Source organism: the organism of the source record quoted next, unplaced genomic scaffold, assembly GCF_019419815.1.
Source record: "Pyrus x bretschneideri cultivar Hongxiangsu unplaced genomic scaffold, Pyrus_bretschneideri_v1 Contig21, whole genome shotgun sequence".
Taxonomy (NCBI): Eukaryota; Viridiplantae; Streptophyta; class Magnoliopsida; order Rosales; family Rosaceae; genus Pyrus; species Pyrus x bretschneideri.
In genome coordinates, this window is record NW_025999513.1 from 3342029 (window position 1) to 3359947 (window position 17919).

General features: G+C 37.3%; 1 protein-coding gene across 1 annotated transcript; it reads left to right on the plus strand.

The window, feature by feature from the left end:
- Positions 1 to 11379: 11379 nt before the first annotated feature.
- On the plus strand, positions 11380 to 14749 carry LOC103956630. The gene is made up of 7 exons (XM_009368654.3): positions 11380 to 11716; positions 11894 to 12011; positions 12317 to 12405; positions 12498 to 12544; positions 12669 to 12757; positions 13246 to 13379; positions 13810 to 14749. Exons 1-7 carry the CDS (start codon positions 11609 to 11611, stop codon positions 14518 to 14520), a joined length of 1296 nt encoding a protein of 431 aa, XP_009366929.1. The 5' UTR covers positions 11380 to 11608; the 3' UTR covers positions 14521 to 14749.
- The last annotated feature ends 3170 nt before the right edge of the window (positions 14750 to 17919 follow it).

Below are 17919 nucleotides of genomic sequence, written 5' to 3' on the forward strand. Positions count from 1 at the left end.
CAAATGGCAAATGGAGATTACTTTGCACATGCATGCAGTTAAACTGTATATATATAATACGTACGCTTATATCGAAACTCCAAAGCTAGCGAGCTACGTAGTTGTGTTTTTAAACTCTCTAAAACCAGGGTTTTGCTGCACATGCACATATCTTCTTCTCCACTCGTTTCTTGCAAAGTTCAGAAAATTCTTTACCATTATTCATAAAGAAGGTCTCACAGTTCAATTAAGTTTAGCCAAAAACACAAAAGAAGAAAACATTATAAGTGATGTCAGAGTATCTTGCAAGCATGCGTGGTCCATGTAATGCCTCAAAAAATTATAATTACTTTAATTTGTTGGAGCTAGCTAGCATGCAGCTTTTATGTAAGATTTGGTATATTGGTTTCACCAAGAGTTTATTAGATTTATTTGATTAATGGGGATGACAAATCACAAAGTTTACAATCCTAGGAGCGACAATTCATACCCGGCCGACTTTTTTAATCTCATTTGCTACGGTAACAATTTATTTGTTTTATTTTGGACAACTGCAACAATCTTCATCTAATTATTAGCAAGCGTAAGCAAGTGTCATTGATTATACTAAAAAGATGAGATAATAGTTAGTACACGCAATACTGCTCAAAGTGTTTCTGCGAAATGAAGCATAATTAACTTCAACTGACAACCGTTGGGTACCAATCACCTAGTTCTGTCAATGGATTGAATTTTGATTCGAATCCAATTTGAATCTGATGTAATTAACTTGATATGGATCAAGATTTCTAATTTGATAATTTGAATATAATAATCCGATTATATATAAATGAATTCCTATATGAATTAAGGTTGATCTGATGTGATAATAACTAACCTGACTTTCTATAACATATTATTTTATTTTTATATTAATTTATATATATTTTTTCTTGTGTGTGGCAGTAGTTTAAGTTCATTATGCATTCAAAATACAATTGCACATTATATTTTCTTATTTTACAACATGAAAAATTCTTTAAAATATCTTATTAAGGGATAAAGTGACTACTGCTATTTTAATCCTTTTAGGTCTTAAATTAGACAAGATAATAATATGATATGATCTGAATTCGATATTTATCCAATATGGATCGACAAGTTACATTTGATGATCCGAATATATATTTTAAACTACCAAGCAATTCACCACTTGCCATTTATGTTGGTGAAATTAAGAGTTAGCTATTAGACAATAAATCGATAACATATATAAGTATATTTATTAGACTAATTACATTGAGTTTCCTTTTACAACTTTGAGTAAGCTATTTGGAAGATCGATAACCCAACTTGAGAAGAAAAAAAAAAAAAATCAAATTACAAGAATATAATAAACATAAAAATACGCAAGTACAGTCTACAGATATATGGTCGATGACTCAATAATTTTTTTTCAAGCTTGGGTATGTATACTTGTAATGAACAGTTGACATCCGTACCCGGATATCCGTCTGAAAAAGATTAAATTGTTTTGTTCATGCAGATTGCTATCTATACTGGAGACTTGGTCGAGTTTCGTCGAGACAAAAGCTGCTGCAACTTCTACCCTAATAAGTTAGAAAAGTTAGGACAAACAAACAAGGTCCTACCCCCACCCGTCGATGTTTGGCAAACCGCCCATGCTCTTCCTTCCTTGCAAACAAACTTTATACCTTTTACCCATTTCTTTTACATGAATGTTTAGGGAGAGAGTACGAGCCAGAGAGGAAAGCAATATGATTTTATTTTATTTTTTGAATTTAAAAATGTAATGATGATTAATTTATATCATAATGTTTTGGACCTCCGGTTTAAGGACTTGAGGATGAAGAAAGTTGAAGTTTCATCATAAAACCAATTTACAATATGAAGAAAGTTGACATGAAGCACATGTACTTGTTCGACTTTACACATGGGACAACCTGGCTTTGATACCATGTCGAAATTATTAGAGAGACGGGCCAAATGTCCACTTCCAACAATCCTGATATTGTCCCCAACCTGTTAATTACCATTAGCACAATCCTACAAGTGTGGGGTTTTACCACAAAAAGCTCAGTATTAGTTGAAGTGAGGTTTATGATATTTAAATTCTTCATTTTTCACAGACACGATCAATGTGAGATATTTCAACTTTGAGTGCATTCTATTGCACATTGGGTACAGTCTTTTAGTTTTTCTTAGGAGGAAATAATGTCGATAAGAGAGGGTGGTGTTTCAAAATTTGAATCACAAAAAAGGGTTAGGTGAAATGGAATAGAGAATATACTAGGAAACCACTTTAGTAAACTAGGGCAACGTGGGAGGGATTTGAAGCAACAACATCATATTCCTTTGATCCCCACCGTCATTATATCATTCCCAAACTATAACAAGTATCACCATCATAACTCATAAGCATGTATACAATATATTGTTTATCTTTTTTGAGAGATTAAATGAAAATAAATTAAAAAATTAGAAATAAAAAGGAAAAAGAGAGTTAGTTAAGTGTGTGAAAATAATCTCTCACGTATTTAATTGTGGACAAACGAAACAAATCTTTCACTAAATACCAGCTTTGTTACATTATTTTAATTATCACTATAAAACTTACAACTCTATCTTTAGAAACCCCAAATTACCAGCCTAAACTACGCTTGATTTAGCTTTAACTAAACTTATTATTTGTAATTTCCCAACCCTAAGTTTGTACTTTCTTTTAGTTAAGCGACGAGCAGTGGGTTTTACTTATGGAGCCCAAGGATACCTTCTCTCTTTGGGCGCGTGTTAGCCAAAATTTGGTCCATTATTACAATTTACATGGATTTTTACTTTTGTGAACATGAAGAAATGATACTATTTTAAATAGTTGACATGTTATGCTGCTAATATCATGATTAAAGATCGTTGATTAAGAAGAATCATCTACTCAATATGCAATGCTTTTCAAGTCTCTGACAATATAATATGCAAGTACGAGAAGAAATGTTTCACATTGAAAAGTTAAAGAAATTTTGCAAGACTTATAAGGAATGGGTTTATTCTCCCCATTATTGCTAATTAGGTTTGGATTGAGACCTCGTCTTCATGCATAATATACTAGATTTTTTGTTGGATATATGATTTTATTTGTATTTGACCTAATCAAACAGTTATTATTTAACAACACAACATATTAGATTGCCATATAAAAAAGAAGAGAAGTGTAATATGTTTCCTAGCCTATATTTCTTGTGAAAAACATTAGTGAGAAAAGTTATAATTAGACGTGGAATAAGGAGGCATATAGCAACAATTTTTTAAGCTCCTTTCGACTTCTTTCATTCGAAACTGGGCAAGCGGCTAACTTAGTAGTCACTCACCACTACTTTAACTAGAGGAGATCGAAGCTTGCCAAATCTGCATAAAAGAAACAAAGTACAACACAATTTAAAACTAAGGGGAGAGTACAAATGAAGAATTAATTATTAAAAGTGATTAAGGGATGGTGTTTTTAATGAAGTGTGATTAAGGACTTGGACACGTGAAGAATGTCAGCGACAATGTGGGTCTCTATATATGCATAATGCATTTGCCAATTTGCCAAGTGTGAAGGGAAAAGGTCTCCGCCGTAACAACAACGGACTTGGACTTGGATTGTGACTTGCGTTGTATGATATTTATTGACACCAAGTATCAAGGTTTTGACTTCCAGGGACTAAGTGTTTTGTGTTAATATGTGCATATTTATGTTCTTTGTTTGCTCACAAACATTGTCCCTGGAAATTGTGGTGTAAACCAGCATATGTACTATCATGGTTCATGGAAGGAACATGGTTCCCATGCATCGATCTACTCGTAGCAATAGCATAAATTAATTTAGACATAATTAAGAACAAATTGTGATCAACAAAATCAAATATATATTGCTAAACAGTATTATATGTTATGTTACTTAATTATATATGTATGCATGATTGTTGATTTTGAGTTATAATCTCTCTTTTTCCATGTATATATTGTTAACAATTACCAATCAGCCTATAAGTCGTAATCAGTTTTATGGATTCAGGCCAAATATATGATAAAATTTGTGCTTATGTACAAAATAGAATATTTCGGTTTAAGAGTTTAAGCTATTCAAATAAGTCAATGACATAGCATGTCAAACTCTTTAACATAGAGATCATTACTAATCCATATAATTTAATATAATAAAGTCCCGTTCTCTTGGTGATCAAAATTCATGGTCATGACCCACCCTTCTACATATTTGATATCAAAGTAGAATTAGAACATATTAGAACACAAAAAATACATTAATTTATTTTCAACAGATAATATCAAATCCAATCATGAGTAACATGCATTCCTTCGTCACCTTGTAATCAAAGAACATTTCTCATACATACATCCATGCATTCCTTTTTGGTTGATTACTTTAATTCGTAGCAGGTATTAAAACAAGCTATCCACCTGCAAACGCGGTTAAAAAGTAAGTATCCCACATCAGAAATGCACGTAAACCCACCATCCATTGCCATGATGATGTTGGAGTCACTTTATTGGATAAGATCTGATATTCTTTTTTACCCAATTAGTGTAATCCAGCAGCAACAAACGTACTATGATCGATTTTGGTAAAGAAAAAGGAAAGCTAACTCAATGTTTCATCACGCATGTAAAACTGGGAAAAACACAGTAAATTAGATTTGCCTTTGAACTTTATTGTTGTTGTAAATTGTTGTTTTATTATATATCCCGCAGTATCCGTTCACGTGTTGAAGTTTTTTGCTTCCATCATCAAAACCTAGACCGCCCATTCCACATTTCTCAACGAGAGTATCATCATTACAAACCCTCCTTCAATTTACCAGAACAAAACTTGTTTCGTCGGGCAATAATTACATCCAGTACGACCTGCATGCAGCCTTTTTTTTCACCATACAAAGCCACCAAAGTCACTGTGTGAATCATCACATTCAGTGTGATTGCATCTGAATCATGCATGCATGGTTGATGGTCCTAAATTCTCTACCATAGAATAAGTATTATGATACAAGGGATGGAGTCTTCTGATCCTCCATATTATCTATTGCATCAAATTACGCACTTGCTTTTTCGCCATCACAATGTGATGAAGCTAACATATAACGAGAGAAATGGATATATAATGTAGAAATATATAATAAGAGGAAAAACACAGTAAGTATAGAATAATAATATTGATGGAAGTTATGTTTTTTCACTGCTCATAATCAGGTATAAATATACAAGATATGATGACGTTACAGAGAGTCCTACAAGGACTGTATAACATCTAGTACAAGTCCTATCATGATTACAAAATGTAAAGATAATCATGTAGCCTATAACTAAGTTGAAGTTGGAGAGAACTCTGTATTAACACCCCGCCGCAAACTGGGCATCCCAGGATGAACAAGTTTGGATCGTAACAAGATGTGGCGTGCTTTGAGCAACCCTTTCGTCAACAGGTCGGCAGGTTGATCAACAGAGGGGACGAAGCGAACCTCGTGGCTTCTGAGAGCAACCTTTTCACATACGAAATGATAGTCAAGTTCGATGTGACGGGTACGAGCATGGAAAACAGGGTTGGCAACCATGTACGTCGTACTGAGATTATCACAATGAAGATAGACAGGGAATTGAGTGGTAACGCCAAGCTCATGGAGCAAGTAGGTGAGCCAGATGGTTTTTACATAGGCATGAGACAAGGCCCGATATTTAGATTTGGCGTTGGAACGCGATACAGTTGGTTGCTTCTTGGAACACCAGGACACTAAGTTTGCCCCATGATAGATCAGGTAACCAGTAGTACACCCGGCCCAATCCGCGTCTGAAAATGAGGAGATGCGAGAGGAGGTGGGCTAGGGGCGGAGTAATAAGCCTTGAGTAATGGTGCTTTTGACATAACATAAAATGTGTTTGACGACCATCAGGTGAGTTGAAAGGGGGTTATTCATGTATTGAGCAACATTATGGACAACAAAGGAGATGTCCGGACGTGTTAGTGTAAGGTATTGCAGATAGCCCACTAACATGCGATACTCAGTTGGGATGATAAGGGGACACCATTATGGACAGATAAGGATAGTTTGGCAGCAACAGGAGTGGAACACGGCTTGCACTCCAACATGTTGGCCTTGGTTAATAAATCATAAGCATATTTGGCCTGAGTGAGGTGCATGCCGAGTGCAATGGTGTTGACTTGAAGACCCAAGAAATAGTGAAGGGGTCCGAGATCCTTTAATTCAAAGACATGTCCTAATGCCGTGATAAAATGTTGCGATAGAGAAGGGTTGTTACCAGTCAGGACAATGTCATCAACATACAGTAATAACCACATACGAGAAGAACCACTGTGATAAATGAAGAGGGAGCTGTCTGCTTTACTTTGAAGAAAGCCATACTAAAAAAGATAAGAGCTAAAACGGTGGAACCAAGCTCGGGGAGCCTGCTTAAGATCATAGAGCACCTTGGTGAGACAACAAACATGATTGGGCCGTTGGGGATCAACAAAACCCCGGGGTTGAGACATATACACCTCTTCCTGTAAGTGACCATGCAGAAAGACATTCTTCACATTAAATTGACAAACGAACCAATGGTTGGAAACAGCAAGACTAAGACCAGTGCGTATAGTTGCCAGATTTACGACAGGGCTGAAAGTTTCACCATAGTTAATTCCCAGTTGTTGATGAGCCATTGGCCACCAAGCGTGCTTTGTAACGTTCGATGCTTCCATCAGTGTTGCGTTTGATGCGTTAAACCCATTTACAACCGACTTTGTTTTGGGTTGGGGATGAGGGAACAAGAACCCAAGTGTTGTTCTTAAGAAGGGCATTAATTTCTTCTGCCATGGCAGCCTGTCATTCGGGTTTGCGATTAGCCTGTGTAAAACATGTAAGTTCATCAGTAAGAAGCGATACGGAAAGAGCATGAGGGAGAGGATACCAAATGGAGCCATCATTCCAAGTCTTGGGTTTCCGCGTGTCGTCTTTGGATCGGGTGACCATGGGATGGGAGGGAAGCATAGGTGGCGATGGCTATGACTGGGCAGTGAGAGGCTGCACTGGAGACTGGGTTGCAGGAGGTGGATGACTAGGCCCAGTGTCGTGGGGCGTGGACGGGCCTGCAGAAATGGGAGAGCCCACGGGGTTAATAATGGTAGGAACGGGCAGTGGGTTACTTGGCAAGGGAGTAACGACGGGATGAATGTCAAGCTCCACATATGCGTTTGGGTGTTGGCCGAGAGGAGTGGCAAAGGGGAAAGCCTCTTTGTTGAACACCACATAACGAGAAATATAGACACAACCAGTGGCACGATCAAGGCACCTGTAACCTTTATGAGAAGCACTGTAACCCACAAAAACACACTCAATAAAACGTGGCGTTAATTTATCATGAACATAAAGCCCAAGGTATGGAAAACATACATCTAAAGGTATGTAAGTGGGAGTAGATGGGTGGGCGACCAAGGAAAAGAGTGTAGGGAGTGAACCATTGAAAGGTAAATATGGGAAGAAGATTGATGAGGTGGACAGAGGTGAGCGCAGCTTCAACCCACAAGGTGAGCGGGGCAGAAGCTGCGGTAAGCAGTGTGCGAGTCATATCAGCAATATGACGATGCTTGCGCTTAGCAAGTCCATTTTGTTGAAGTGTGTGTGGGCAAGAAAGATAGTGTTGGATACCTAATTGGCGAAGAAAAATAGAGAATGAGTGATTAACATACTCAGTGCCGCCATCACTTTGAAAATATTTAATGGAAGCGTTAAACAGGTTTTGAGCCATTGCAACAAATGTTTGAAAATGGGTGAAAACTTCAGACTTATTTTTCATGGAATATATCCAAGAATAGCGAGAATAATCGTCAGTGAACAAGACATAGTAACGAAAACCAGAAGGGGAGGTAGTAGTGGACATCTAAACATTAGAATGTATAATAAAAAAGGGAGAAGTAGTCCTTGTATTATTCAATGGAAAAGGAAGTTGTGTGGACTTGCCTAAAGCACAACTTGTACAAAAATACTTAGAAGAAAGCGACTTAGAACCTAAACTAGAGCTAAGACGAGACAAAACCGAGGACGAAGGATAACCGAGACGTTGGTGCCAGAGTATGGAGGATGACGCAACAAGGGCTTGGGGTGATGGAAGCGACAATGGATAAAGGCCATCTCTACATGGGCCCTGAAACAATAAGGAACCAGTGCGTAAATCATAAATATGATAAAAGAAAGGAAAGAAACAAATAGCAACATTGTTTTCATGTGTAAAGCGAGCAACAAACAAAAGGTTTTTACGGAGAGACGGAACAAGAAAAATATGATGAAGAGTAAACGGAATAGAGTTAAGAGAAATAGGAATAGTACGAGTGGATGTAATGTTAAGAGAATCACCATTACCCAATTGAACGGAATTAGGACCACGATGAAGTTGAGGATAGAGAAGAGCGTTGGGATGGCCCGTCATGTGGTGGGTAGCGTCGGTGTCAGGAAACCAAGTATTGGGATCCTGGTAGTAAGCCACCTGAGAGCCTGCAAAATGAGGAAATGAATCTGGGCCTTCATAGCGGTGTGTACAGTGGGTAGCGCTGTGCTGCGAGGTGGAGCAAGTAGGGCACCACGGGCCGGGGCCCAATAAGCCTGAGGTGGGACGGCTAGAGAGGCCACGGGGGGCGGGCCAATGGTGTTGAGCAGGCGGCCCAGGCCAGGATTGCTGAGAATGATGAGGAGGTCCATTCCAAGGTTGGGAATTGCGGGATTACTGATTACGACCAAGACGCCAGCCGCGTTGCTGACCACTGGAGTTGCGTTGGGAGCAATTGGTCCAAGTGCCACTGCAAGTACTAGAAGGCTGAGATGAAGCACGAGGTTGATGGGTTGTGATGAGTGCAGTTTGGGTAGCGGCAGAAGTTAGGGAAAGGTAAGGGTTTTGAAGATCAAAGGCTTCAATTTTGGATTGCAGCTCTTCAAAGGTATGAAGAGGAGTGACGTTGATGATGGCAATGGTGAGGGTAAGGTAGTCAGAACCAAGGCCACGGAGAATGGCAGTGATGAAGTCCTCGGGGTCGACAGGATGACCAATGGCTACAAGTTTGTCAGCGAGGGATTTGGCATGTTAGAGGTATTCATTAACAGGCTTAGAGTATTTGGAGAGATCAAGAAGTTGATAACGCAGGGTAGTGGAGTTGGTGACAGAGTCGTGAGCAAAGCGTCTTTGGAGAAATGCCTAGACAGTGTGGGCTGAGTCATGGCCAATGGTGAAAGCAAGAACAGGCTCCGTCAAGGTGGCGGTGATGTAGTTGACGACCATTGGGCGAAAGCAGGGTTGGGAGTGGTGGAAGCAGTGACAGTCGAGGAGCTGTCGGATTCAGAAGCAACAATGGTAGGATAGACAGTGACGGTGAGGGTAGCCGCCGGAGGTGGTGGGAGCCATCAACAAATTTCCATAAGTCATGGCCAATGTGAAAGGGCTTGATTTGGTGAAGCCAGGTGAGATAGTTAGAATCATTGAGTTTAAGAAATTGCGCCACATCAGGGCCAGGAAACGAGGAGGAAGAAGACATGAAGAAAAGCAGGATCAAAGAGGGTGGTTAAGCAGAGGAAAAAGATGATACCATGTTGAAATATATAATAAGAGGAAGAACACAGTAAGTATAGAATAATAATATTGATGGAAGTTATGTTTTTCCACTGCTCATAATCAGGTATAAATATACAAGATATGCTGACTTTACAGAGAGTCCTACAAGGACTGTATAACATCTAATACAAGTCCTATCATGATTACAAAATGTAAAGATAATCATGCAGCCTATAACTAAGTTGAAGTCGGAGAGGACTATGTATTAACATATAATATAAAGTAAAAATGTTGTACAAGGATGTTTATGTGCATTTAAAATAGAATGGAATGAGCTTATTCTTCCACTTGGAAACATGATCTTCAAATGAACATTAAGAAATTAAACCATTCTGATTATAAAATTTCTATGGTGACGATACGTTGCAAGTGGGAGAATGAGTTCATCCTCCCAAAAAGGGAATGTGCAAGTATTATATCCTGGAAGAGTATCCTCTCCTGAGCTCAGGATGGGGATCCTCCTGACCAGCCCATTTAGGCCATTCAAATTTAATCAAACGGTTGCAATTATTATAACTTTTAAAGGACTCCCTGTTTGAAGCCGTTGGATTAAATTTGAACGGTCCAGATGAACTGATCAGGAGGATCCTTATCCTGAGCTTAGGAGAGGATCCTCTTCCTTATAACCTAACAAGCTGGTTGGATCAAAAACCAATTTCAATTTGTTTACACTCTACGGTTTAAATCCTCCCCCTTTTCAAGAATGAATCTTATTAGTTGGTTGTTACTATACATCTAAGACACGTGATATGCAAGTGCTTTTTTCTTTTAAAAAGGAGAAATTGTTAAAAGTAGGAACAAAAGAACAAAAATTTTGAAATTATATATAACGGAAGGGTAAAATGCTAACATTTGTCTCTCATACACGCTAAGTACACAAAAGTGATTGTCAATCATTGTTACTGTTGACCTCGAATGGTAAAGCCACCTCTTTCCATGAATGAATTTTGCTAGTTGATTGGTATTTCACATACTGAAACACATGCTGTGAGTGATGTTTCCCTTTAAAAAGGGAAAAAGTTAAATTAGAAACAAAACAACAATAATTTTGAATTATACATTAAACGGAAAGGTAAAATGCTGTCATCTGTCTCTCATGCACACTAATTACGCAAAAGTGATTGTCAGTCGTTGTTATCATTGATTGTTTACGCTAAGCACACAATTATTACTGTTGGTTCAGTAACAGATCCCACGTATATACCTGATGGAAACAAACTTCTTAATCTTAACATTAGAATATATAATGACATCTCATAAATGAGTGATCATCAAGCAACATGTGAATGTCCAAATCACACACATTAATGAGAGATATACCATTAAAACTGCCTCTATAAACAGTCAACTCTTGAGCCTTGGCCAACAAGTAGGCAACCATGTATTCTAGGAAACCACCAAATAAGAAAATCAATACTTTTCTGATAAAGAAACACAAGGACAAACAGAGAAAGGTTAAAGGTTATAGAGAGTTTCCAAAAAAAAAAAAAAAAACAGAGAAAGGTTAGAGATGATCAGGGTAAAATGGGAAAGTAATAAAAGTAATTAAAAGGTAGCTGGTCGCGATGGGCTTGGGCTTGGACCAGCCGACGCTTTCCGTTACGAATCGCTTTCCATCATTGCAAAAAAATAAATATTATTACAATGGCATTGACCAAAAACCAAGCGGTTGACGTAGATAGAACTTTAGTTTAATTTAAAGAAGCCTCCATAGTTTAATAAATAACGTTTGGGATTACATTTGCATGCGCCAGTGTGCTCTGCCATTGTAACGGCGTTATGAGCTGTCGTTTTGCTATATATAACCCTCTCAGTTTTCAAGTTTCAACAACGATCTTTTCCCTCTCATATTTCTCTCTCTCTCTCTCTGTGCTGAGTGAAACATTTTAATGGTTGCGTAAATTTGAAGAGTGGTATAAACGTCTGAGTGTTTTGTTGGAATTTTTTTGGTTTTTTTATTTCATCACTGGTTGGAAATCTCGAAATGGGAAAGAAAGACCAGCAGCAGAGAGATGAACAGTGCAAAGAAAATGCAAGAGTGGAAGCAGTTCTTCAGCTTCTGAGAAGACAAGCTCCACTCACAGTCAAACAGGTTTGGATCCTCACACCAACTTTCAGATCTCCATTTTTAACCTTATAGGTTTTCTTAAATATTCAATATTTTTATTGGGTTTTCTTAAATTTATAATCTTTTCAATGGGTCGTCTTTTATCATTTTTCATGGAATTTACGTCTCTTTTTTTGTGTGCTGCCATTTTTGTTTTTGCAGGAGAAGTTCTGCAACACTGCTTGTGTTGAGAGGTTTTTGAAAGCAAAAGGAGATAGTGTTAAGAAGGCAGCCAAGCAACTTAGGGCTTGCCTTTCATGGCGACAGAGTGTTGGAACTGGTAAACTAACAAAAATCCAAGTTTTCAATTTTGTTCCTCTCTCTCTCTCCTTCTGCTAGTTATTCTTTTTTTAAGTGCATATTGGTTTCTTTTTTTGTTTTGTGGTTAGCCAAAGAATCTTGCTTTTTCCACAACTTTGAATTAAGCGTTAAAGTGTAAACCCAACTCCCACTAATGATTAAACTCACTTCTTTCCCAATTTTTTTTTACTTTATTTTTTTTCAAACCACAAAAAAGGAGAAAAAAATAAAATTCAAATCTGTTTTGATTATTTATTTTAATTTTTCATGTTGTTGATCACACAGAGAACTTGATAGCAGATGAGTTCTCAGCTGAACTCGCTGAAGGCGTTGCCTACACGTCTGGACATGATGAAGAATCCAGACCTGTTGTGGTACTTGCCATTTCACTCCTCTCTTTTTTTTTCCTTTTTAATTTTTTGGTTTTTTATTTAACCTAACATTTTTTTTCTTAATTTTTTCACAGATTTTCCGGATTAAACAAGATTACCAGAAGTTCCATTCACAAAAACTGTGAGTAAACAAAACCCAGAAATCCTTTAAATCAATATTTCCATCTTCTATTTTCCTCCAATTATTAATTTTCAAGCATTTTTTTATTTCTAAAATTAAATTTCGGTTTTTGTAAATTTTTAAGGTTCACTCGCTTGTTGGTATTCACGCTGGAGGTGGCGATTGAGTCCATGCTCAAAAACGTCGAGCAGTTCGTCCTCCTTTTCGACGCAAGTAAGCCCCCTACTCCAAACTCCCAATCTTAACCTTCACAAGACCAGCAAACGCACCCTCACCTCTAAGGTTAATTTAGTCATTCAACACCAATGTACTTGGAAACTGCACGATATAGTTGAAACAGCTTAGTTAATGAGAGACCAGGCACGCAGCTATGTCGGAGAAGCTGCACTGTGTTTCTTTCAGGGGACTGAGATATCACCAGAAATTGTCCGGAGTGCCCCTCACGTGTCACGGTCAATCCCCCATCAGTGATCCAGGAATGTAGGGGTATTCTAGGGAATTGGAGTACTTCCTTGAATTGGTCAATGCCAACACAGCTCTCTTCCTTAAATATTTTTGATCCTGTGGCAGAGCCGCAGAAGTTCCCAGGATTCTACTTTTCTGGCTTGCCAGACACTAATCAAGTTTTATTCATCTAATCACTAATTAATATACATAATTTGGAAATTAATTAAATTTTTAATGGGATATATAATTTGCAGGCTTTTTCAGGTCAGCTTCTGCTTTTATGAACTTGTTGGTGGCAGCACTGAAAATTGTGGCAGAGTACTACCCAGGACGGCTCTTCAAAGCGTTTGTAATTGACCCCCCCACGATGTTCTCGTATCTTTGGAAGGTAAGAATTTAATTAAAATTTTAAAATTTTAAAATTATCCATCTCATTGGGTTGGTGGTGAAAAAGTCCAAGGGTACTGTTGATCTTGCTGCTGCTGCCTGCTGGTGTTACTGTATTTGTTTTGACCACTTGTGCAGTATCTGTGGTGCTTTTGGGTACAAAACCAAAAACCCACCTATATTTCTTACTTTTCAAGCTTAAGTCACATCCTTGTGCTGGGTTTCGCAGAGTTCAAAATAGCAGGTCGATATTTGGTGGGGGTCATGAGCTCTTGATTGGTTGCTTGGGTTCAAATTATGCCACAATTATTGCTTGTTTGGATATAAGATAGCTATCAACCATTAAAAGACACTCATCTTATTCAATACCTACATTCTTTCCGCATTGATATATATATTTAATTGTCGAAAATATTTTATACAAATTATAGGGTGTTCGACCGTTCGTTGAGCTTTCAACGGCCACGATGATGGTGTCGTCGCTAGACTTTGAGGAGTCGTTGGATTTCAGTGACTTCTCGAACTACCCGCGAGCCTCGTCCCTTCGATTCGACCCCTCCTCAATCAAATCAACGCCCAAGATCGGCTCCTGCTCATCCTCCCGCTTCTCCTTCACTGTCGCTCAGCATCAGTTCGACTCCCTCAAGCCTTGGTACCTCAGCCTCACAGACACGTCAGCATCCAAAGTAGGGCCCACCACACCCTCCCCGCTGGGACCCGCGCTCATCTCTCCGCTAAACGCCCGGTCCTTCTCCTTCGCATCCCCCGCCGCCAGAACGGCACGTGGAACAATCCATGGCTACGGCAACTCCGCTGCCATGAGAAAGAGCCTGTTCCCGTCGACCCCACTCCCCCAACGGTGCCCAGGCATCGAGGCCAGCCGGACTCCTCACCACCGCCAGCCGCCGCGGACCCCACGTCCCTCGTTCCTCCAATCTCCGGCCACGTTCTTCCGCAGGGAGAGCCACGTTAGCAGGACGGAGAAGTCCCGGGAGTCCTTCGCGCCCTTCTTGAAGTTCTACAGGAGGCCGTACGACGAGATGATCTACAGGTCAAAGATGCGGCCCCCACTGGGCGGACTCATCTCCATCGTCTCTCCCCAACTCAGGCGCCGCCACGTGTCGGTATCGCAACGGTTCTGAACCCAGAAAAAGAAAAAGAGAAGTACATAGAAATTGTTAAATTGACAAATGAGTCCTTTTGACGAGAGCAGTAATAATTGATTAATTATTTTGCAAAGTCCAACTCTCCTCGGGCATTAAATTACCGAGACGACGACGTACTAGGCAAGGTGTGAGAGGCTGTGCACCATTGTCTAATTTTGAAATGTGTAGGGTTTTAATTTTTATTTTAATTTTTCACAAAGTCTAAGTTTTTGGGGTTTCGAAGAGCAACAAAGCTTGGGAAAAAGATAGCGTGGTCGACACGGTGAAAATTGCATTGGAACTCATATGCTGTAAAACAAGGAAGGAAAAAAAGGAAGCAGCCATGAAGTGATTAGGGAAAAAAAGCACCTTTGTTAATTTCAATTTAACTTTCATATATATGAATATACATTTATATATTTTATTTAGAGAAATCAGAGCATAGATGCACGTGACATTCTTGTTTTATATTAGAAAAAAAACCATAGCATAGATAATAAGAAACGTGTATTAGCGAAGAAAATCATACCATAGATGCATGTCACATGCGTATATGCTATGATTTTTTTATTAGGAAAAAAAAAACTTTTTTAATTTCAGTTTAAACTTTGATATATATATATATATATATATAGATATACATACATGTATTTTTTCGTGCTGTGGAATCTTTTAAAAAGGACCATGGTTTGAAAGCTTGTATTAATTTTGGAGTCTTGTTCTTGTATGATTTGGGTCTAAATATTTCAATGCGTTTTGTTTTTGGGGTCTCAACTCTTTGAAAGCTTGTATTAATTTTGGAGTCTTGTTCTTGTATGATTTGGGTCTTAATATTTATATTTTTTTTGTTTTTGGGGTCTCAACTCTTTATATTTAACGTGAGCAGAATTGGTAGGAATATGTGTCGGGTTTTGTTGTTTAAGAAGTCAAAGTGTGGGTACATACCAACATTTGTTTTTTATTTTTGTTCAAGCAAAGTCGTACCTTTTTTTTTATTTTTTTATTTTTTTATATTTTTTATCATGTATGTTTGTATACAAGTGGTGATGTGAGTGCAGAGAAAGTGAGTGAAGTTTTGAAGAAATTCTTGGATGTATTGGAAATGTCATGTGATTTGTGCATTATTCCATTCAAAAAATGTCATATGTCAATTTTAGCTTGAATTTAGGGTATTTTTAAATAAATATGAAATAAACTAAAAAAAAATGCTAAATTGTAGTGAAGGTTCCTGATCTATGCCACGAGTTTAGTTTCATCACTAAACTCCATTAATTATTTCTCCTGTCCTCAAATTATGTCATTTGTTGCATCAGTAGTCAGTTTTCTAACTCCGTCAACTTTTCCAGTTATGTTGAGAGACATCCAAAACATAAGAATATGAATCTAAAGAGAAAGACTTGGCTCCTAAGGATTGAGGATGAACTCTTTCTTAAAATACCTCTTTGATCTATCCACAGAACTTCGAGCTTAATTATGATCGAAATTCGTTATGGATTGACTAGAATGGCTTCATTTAGGGTACATAACTTTTTTTTTTTTTTTTTTTAAAAGAAGCGAATCGTGTAGAGATCTGAAAGTTTAGGATAGTAAAGTGTTTAAGTTTAAAATAGGGACTAAGTTGTTACTGACTCCATACTAGAGAGAGGTACAAATTCTTAACACATGATATGCCTGTTGTTAAGAGGATATATTTTTTCTACTAATTTTTCGGTTACAATAAAAGGAATTATTGTAGTAAATAACAAAATGAAAAAGTAGGAGTGGGCAGAGAAAATGGGATAAAATTAAGAGTAAACTTGATGTAAGTTCAACTTTGTACGTGGCTTTAGTCAATTTTATTGGGTTAGGTCCATTCATTGATTATTCACATGTTTTTTTTTTTTTTAATTTTTATTAGGTTGTGATTAAATTTTTTTTGATAGAATTAAAGTTGATATTTGTCATCCTTTATTTATAGGTTTATCTTTTAAGCAATTTTAAGATTAAATATAAAAATTAAATATTGTTTCTCATTTTTTATGTTCTTGATTTGTATCTCAATTTTTTCTTCTACCTCTGTCAGTATTGTGTTAACTAATCTATGTTGTAGGTACTATACCTATCAACAAATATACTAGTATGGATTCATAAATGTATAAACGATGAAATTTGTTTGAACTATTTTCATGGACGATAGGTAGACTTTTTTTTTTTTCCTCATAGATACCTCTATCCTAGGTTAGATGTATTTTATCAACCTATGGTATAAGTATCATATATGATGACATATAAATTTTCTTTTAGTTATTTTCCATAAAAGTGGTTAGATTTTCGTATTTAAATATTCAAATTGTACTAAAAAGAATATTCAAAATAAAAAATTTGAGTAACGATGCATAAATGTAGAAATGTAATTAAAGGAAAAAATAGGAACACTAGATTGAATCCAACAACTCAATTTTTTGAATATGGATGAAAATACCCCTAAATTAAAGTAACATTACTATAGTAGCCATGACTTTTGAAACAAATATTAAAATCATTTAGTATTTAAAATAATTAATATGATAAAAAAAGTTACAACTAGTTTGATTTGTATGTTTGGTTTGGGGGTGCGGTTTTGTCGCCTACCAATTGTCTTGAGGGTGTACTGGGGTTCAGCTCCGCAGGAGCTGACGTTGAGAGCCGGAGTCATCTGTTTGGAACTTGTGGATTTTTACAGTTCCCTCTAATCCGTGCTCTGTATTTTTGCTGAGATCGGTTTCCCACGACTGAGATTTGCTGGTTGGTTCACACTTGATTTCATATGGATTTACTTCTATAGCTACAAGTACAATATGCGAATAATATAAACTAAAGGGGTTAGGTTTTGAATGAGGATCTTCTCTTAGATTCTCTTTGTGAGGAACCAAATGATTCTTTAATTATATCCGTTTATCGTAAATTGTACGGTTAGCTTTCATTAAGTAATATTTATGTTTAATTTTAAATAAAATTTTAAATGATTTCTGATCGTATGTACGATGAATGAACATAATTAAAGGATTTTCGGATCTCACAAAAAGTTTCAGCAGGATCCTCATTCAGTTTTCGGTGAATTATTTTCTGATATATTTTAGGAGTTTGACATCTGTCAATCATTGTTTTATATTTGAATTTATTATGTGAAGGCAAATTGGTACTGCTGCTTGCAGGTTTGGAGTTTATTCTATGCAGTTTTTTTGGAGTTTGAGTGTGTCCCTTTCATTTGTTTTTGTGAGTATTTTGGATGAATGTAGCCATACTTGTCATGTGCAGTTTGTCACACTCACTTTCTTTAGGACAATTTGAGTTTGGATGTTAAGTGCTGGCATTATTTGATCCAAGCGATAACCTATTCTTAACTAGCTTGAATTACGAGAAGATGGAATCGAAGTT